This window comes from Sceloporus occidentalis, unplaced genomic scaffold (assembly GCF_023333645.1).
Source record: "Sceloporus occidentalis isolate IW3139 unplaced genomic scaffold, rSceOcc1.0.p SCAF_111, whole genome shotgun sequence".
Lineage (NCBI taxonomy): Eukaryota > Metazoa > Chordata > Lepidosauria > Squamata > Phrynosomatidae > Sceloporus > Sceloporus occidentalis.
In genome coordinates, this window is record NW_028317091.1 from 3,181,702 (window position 1) to 3,187,839 (window position 6,138).

Genomic DNA, 6,138 nt, shown 5'->3' on the forward strand with positions numbered 1-6,138 from the left:
ACATACATTCATACATATATATATACATACATACACACACATACATACATACATTTCTAGAATTAGTTTTTCTGCGTTTTTGGACACTTTCGGGTCCGCCGTCTGCGTGCGGGGAGATAACGCTGCGTTTTATGCTGTGCCGCTCTTGCTGCGTTAGATAAGAGACGGGAAAATAAACTCGATGGTTTAAAAGCCTAAATCTCTCTTTAAACGTCCTTCACGTCCATTCATCTGTTACTTATTATTATTATTTATTATTTATTTATTATTAATTTATTATTTTATTATTATTTATTTATTATTTATTTATTATTTTATTATTATTTATTTATTATTATTATTATTTATTATTTTATTATTAATTATTTATTATTATTAATATAATATTAGTTTCTAGAAGCCGCTTCTAAAGGGGGCTTCAGGGTATTTTTTTCTCATTGCGTTATTTTGTATCCAATAAATATTTTGTATGTTTGCTAAACGTTTTCTCTTCTCTCCCGCAGCAGATATGGCGAGCATGCTGTCTAAGCGTCTTGGGAAGAGATCCCTTCTTGGGGCCCGCGTTTGCGCCCCGAACCTCTCTGCCGACGGGATGTTGGTGGAGGGTCCGCTGGCCGCGCAAGCCGATCTCTCTGGAGGAGCCCATCTCGGGGCTTTTGACGGCGGTTGCTACAAGGAGTGCGCAGACGAGGCCGGCAGTCCCGCTGGAAGTCTTCCTTTAAGCCGCTTCAAGTTGCATCCTGGTCAGAAGGTACGGCTCTCGAGTTGGCCGGGTTCCTTGGGGGTCTGCGTCTGGCGCCGGGGCGTACGAGGGACCGGGACGGGCAGCCTGTAGCTTCCCGGCGGACGTTTATTTGAACTTTGTTTTAAAGCGTAGCTTGAATGTTTGGGGAGAAGAGGTCGCTTTATTCGGTGGTTCCTGCAGACGCCGTCCGTGGGTCCCGAAGCTTGGAGAATAATACTGGGTTTTTTTGTCCTGTATTTGCCTGTTTTTTCCAGTTCAAGCTCTTGAGTTTCGGCCCCAATAAATTCTAAAGCCGTAAATTCCAAAGTCCCCAAAAAAACAAATGGTGTTGCTCGAAAAAAAAATAAAAAAAAAATAAAAAGGCAAAGCTTTGGAAAGTCAAAGAAAATGAGTGGAAAAAAAGACTTTTTAAAGCATGTGTGGTTTGTTGTGGTTTCTCTAACCTCGCATTTAGAATGTTGTAGTGGAATGTGAGTTGTTGTTATATTCATTATGGCCACTAGGTGGCATGATGGAGCTCTGTTTTCCTGTATACAGCAGGGATCCGACGCGCTTCAGTGTGTGTTGCGCGAGGGATCTGACGCGCTTCAGTGTGTGTTGCGCGAGGGATCTGACGCGCTTCAGTGTGTGTTGCGCGAGGGATCTGACGCGCTTCAGTGTGTGTTGCGCGAGGGATCTGACGCGCTTCAGTGTGTGTTGCGCGAGGGATCTGACGCGCTTCAGTGTGTGTTGAGCGAGGGATCCGGCTGTTTATTGGAGTTTTTTTGTGGTTTTTAGCCCCCCCTTTTTGCATTGTAGAATTTTTTTTGTATCATTTTGCATCTGAATCTGTTTCTCTTCATGGAATCGCTTATTCGGTTCTGTTACTTCTTCATACCCTGGAGTTCTCCTTCTCATGTCTTGCCTGATGTAATCATCGTTGTAAGGTTAGGCTTTAGGGGTCTGGAAGAGAAAAGACTTTTAATAGCTAAATAATCGGCATTGCACGAAGCGGTGTGTTTGTATCGTCCGCGATGGGGTCCAGACTTTTAGGTGTCTGCAGAAGTCCTTAAGTTTTTCTCCAAGCGTTTGTTCATTTGTTCAATATCTAAGCTGCCGTGCTCATGTGAGGGCATCCTGAAACCTCCCACCCGCGGGAAGGTCAGGCTCTGAGAACTTTAAGTTCTATAATGCAAGAGTTTTAATAAAATCTCCCTTCGTCCCAGTTTTGTATAGGGTAGTTTGTGCCTAGTTTTACGCCTATGTATAGCGCATGTATGTACCATATGTTTTACCACCTGGGGTGTCTGCCGGTTGGAGAAGGCAGAGCCCCCCATTCTTAGCTGGACTGCAGACCCTCCATTGCCCTTTACCTTTTATAAAGCCTTTTAAACACTGACGCCCTGAATCGGTGATGCCGCCTCTGTAGGACATCACAGGTAACCCATCGTTCTGCCTTCGTGGCAAGAGGATGAAGGGGAAGCTCGTGGACACCAGCTTGTGTTTTGGGTTTTTGTGGCTGCTCACTAAATTATCTCAAATATTCAAAGCGATAAAGCTTCCTGATGGATTAAATTAAAGGGTAATATATAAAACCAATATTTCATTTAAGAATAAACTGTTTCTGTAACCCTAAAATTCTGTAACTGAAAAATACCACCAAGAGTTACTGTCAATGTGATTTAAATGCCACAGAAGCTCAATGAGCCCCCGAGTGGTCATATAAGGTACTCCACCTATTCTTAGACCCTTCAGATCTCTTGTTATAGGGCAGTAGAATCAAAACGTTTTAAAGACGCTCTAAAAATGATTATCGTGTTTCTTTCTTTTATTTTATATGTCGTGAACTCCTCGTTTGTAACTTTTATTTTGTTTGGTCGGCAGGTGTTCATCACCCACAATGGAAAAGAGTGCGTGGGTTTGGTGGAGCAGCACAACCATATCGATGATGAGGTGAAGCTGTTTGTTTTGGAGCTGGGGCTCCACTTGTGCAGAAAGACCGAAGACGTGCGCCTGGCGGAGGCCCAGAGAACGTCGCCCATGGAGCAGTCTCTTCCCGCCGGTTTTGGGGCAGTTTCCGTCCCGGCTCAGCGGTCGGTGTCTCGCAGCATCGACGTTCCCAAGAGGTAGGCTCCGGATCCGTGTTATTTGTTTATGTTGTGTGTGTTCTCCCGTAGAGATCTCTGTATTTAACGATTCTGGTTTGCTCTCACCTAAGGCGATCCGACGCGGTCGAGATGGATGAGATGATGGCAGCGATGGTTCTCACCAGCTTGTCTTGCAGCCCGATCGTGCAGAGCCCGCCATCCGCCGACAGCATCCCAGGTAAGGAGGAGGATGAAGCTTTAGTTAGCGGCTTCTTTTATGTTCTGTCGGGACCGGTTCTTATAGGGTCTAACAAGAAAGCTCCGCCTTTAAAGACACGTGATTGGCTTATGGCCTTTACTGCAGCTTCTTGGTATTGGGGACTACGAAGCAGCCTACACAGAACCTTGACTTCCAATAGTTTTTTTAGACGTTGTGCTATTTCTTTGATTAATGTATTTTTTATTTTGGCGTCTTCTGGCTGGAAATATGTGTAGGCTGTAAAAGTAAATACATTTTTTGAAGAATGATCCTTTTCAAAGACCACCTTCTGGATCTTTGGCGATAAGACCTCGGTCGGTGATATTCCGCAGGAGGGGTTGGCTTGTTTGTGTTGGCGACCTGGGGGTTACTCCTGCCGCTCTTTTGTTTCTCGCAGCTCCTCGAGTGACTTGCGACTTGTGGAAGGAGAACGAGGATGTTTCGGACAGCGGTAGCAGCACCACGAGCGGTCACTGGAGCGCGAGCAGCGGCGTCTCCACTCCCTCTCCTCCTCACACCGAAGCGAGCCCCAAATACACAAGCGAGGTCTTCAGCGCTTCCCACGTTGACGAGGGCTTTGAGACGGATCCCGATCCTTTTCTTCTGGATGAACCGGCTCCACGGAAGAGAAAGGTACAGAGAGGGATGATCTTTTACGTAGCTCGATAGAAGCGCGGTGTCTGTACGTGTCTAGGGGTAAATAGTCAATGTGTTTTTTCCGGAGGGGGTGCGTTGACCGCGTTTGGTTGCCGCCTCCAAGTATCTGCACGGTTATTCCTCCCGCGTTATCTCTCTCCTGTAAAGTTGCTGATTGCTGTTGATTGGTTTGGGCAGTCTGTGAGAACTTCATGAAGAGTGATTGATGAGATATCCGCTTCATCGTTTTTTACACTAAATATCTCCAAATCGGTTACGAGAAATGAATTTGCTCTACCGAGTGCCTCAGATCTTTTTTTTTTTTTTGTGTTCTCTGCCTCTTCCAGAACTCCGTGAAAGTCATGTACAAGTGTCTGTGGCCAAACTGCGGAAAATTCCTGCGTTCTATCGTCGGTATTAAGCGCCACGTGAAGACTCAGCACCTCGGGTAAGGAGAGAGTCAGAGCTGTGGGAAATATCGTCCCTGCGGGAAAGTTTTTTGGGGGCTGCTGCCTCCGGCGCGGTTCGGTTTGATCTAAAAGAGTAGCGAGTTCCCGGATATAAAACCCATAAAATACGTGAAGCTTAGATGCTGATGTCAAAGGGACAGAACCAGAGGCTCCAACTCTGCCGTTGTACAGCGCTACTGAACATGATGGTGCTATAAAAATAAAAAATGGATGCTCCTGGGAGCCGTGTCCTTAGAATGGGAATGTATTATTATTTTTTTAATCTTTTTATTTGATGAAGCGACGGAGCCGATTCCGACCAGCGTAAGAGGGAAGAGGATTTCTATTACACAGAGGTCCAGATGAAGGACGAGGCTGAAGCAGAGAGCACCCCAAGGAGCCCAAGCACTGCCACCGCACCGCTTCTCATTCAGCCTGCGCAGCCCAAAGCGGAGGCTCACGCTCTGGAGGTCCCGGCCGTGGAGTCTCTGTTGCCCAGCGCACTCAGCCAGTCCGCGCCCGGATCCTTCTGGCACATCCAGGCTGACCACGCGTACCAGGTAGCGATCCCCGGCAGTGTATTAATTAATGTATTCATTAGACAAATTATTTCCGAGTTTCCGTTCACATGTTTTTTGGGTTTTTTTTTTTTGTTTTTTTTTGCTTTTTCAGGCCCTGCCTTCCATCCAGATTCCAGTTTCTCCCCACATTTTCACGAGCATAAGCTGGGCGCCGGCTCCTCCAACCATCCCGACCCTCTCTCCGGTAAGTCATGCGCATCTCTGTACTTTTTTTTCTGTACACAGAGATTGGATGGTTTGTTTTTTTTATAAGTAAATTCTTCCTTTAAAAAGTTTTTGTGCTGATTTGAAAAAAAAAAAAGTTAACTTTTCAGTACCTAACTTCCTAATTCTATAATTTCCCCCCATCTTACTGTTTTTTTGCTTTATTTTTTTCTCCGACATGATTGGCTATTATATTTTTGCTTTAAAAGGAGGCAAAAAAAACCCCCACTTGTGAATCTTTTCCATTGACGTTCTGCATTTATTTCACCCCGCGCAGATCAGAAGCCGGTCACTCAGTTTCAGTGAGCAGCAAGCGCAGACGGCAGCGATAAAGTCCCACCTGATCGTGGCTTCCCCCCCGAGAGCGTCAAACGGCAGCAGGTCGGTCTCCACGACTCTAACCGTACACCTGACAGCTGAACACAAGCGGCCTATAATCTAAAGTGTTTAAATATCTGTATTACCTGCGTTTGCCTTGAATATATTTTTATATATATATATTTTTTTAAACATATATCTATATTTTTACTATTTGATATATATATTGGGGTTTTTTTTGTTTTTTTTTTAAATATCTGTCACTTGTCCATAGCTGGCTTGGATTTTTTTTTTTACATTTTATTTCTGATTTTTATCTTTAACCCCTTAATGACAAAGCCCGTAATGCATTGTTTTCAATGGGTTTAGGGACCGCCCATTGTCCTTAAGGGGTTAATTACCCCCTCACTTTATTTATTTATTTTTCTCCCCTCCCTCGTACAGGAAAGTTCGCGGCGAAGCAAAGAAATGCCGTAAGGTCTATGGCATCGAGCACAGAGACCAGTGGTGCACCGCCTGCCGGTGGAAAAAAGCCTGCCAGCGATTTCTCGACTGAGCAAGAAGGCCGTGGAACGCGCGCTGTCCGCTGAAAAGCTGACACTCGCCCCCCCCCCCCCGCGTGGTCGTACGCAAAGTGGTGACGATAAAGACTGTACTAATGTAAATTCCAAGACCTGTACAACTTCGTATGTTTGCCAGATTTTAATTTTTTTTTTTTTTTTTTTTAAATCTTTGGTATATGGAATTGCAGGGACCAAAGTGTTAGACGCTTCTTCTCAAATCCTGCATCGCTTCAGTTTCATCAAATTTTAACAAGTTCTAAAAAAACAAATAAATGAATAGATGCCTGTTCTAATGTGAGATAGCACCCGACCCCTTC

The 6,138-nt window shown here is 45.0% G+C and overlaps 1 protein-coding gene across 1 annotated transcript; it reads left to right on the top strand.

Annotated features, from left to right (window-relative positions):
- Positions 1-505: 505 nt before the first annotated feature.
- Positions 506-5,814, top strand: ZNF395 (zinc finger protein 395). Its single transcript, XM_089497984.1, has 9 exons — positions 506-751; positions 2,609-2,850; positions 2,943-3,049; positions 3,468-3,703; positions 4,054-4,154; positions 4,457-4,715; positions 4,828-4,920; positions 5,218-5,321; positions 5,703-5,814. The coding sequence occupies exons 1-9, from the start codon at positions 509-511 to the stop codon at positions 5,812-5,814; spliced, it is 1,497 nt and encodes a 498-aa protein (XP_089354110.1). The 5' UTR covers positions 506-508.
- The last annotated feature ends 324 nt before the right edge of the window (positions 5,815-6,138 follow it).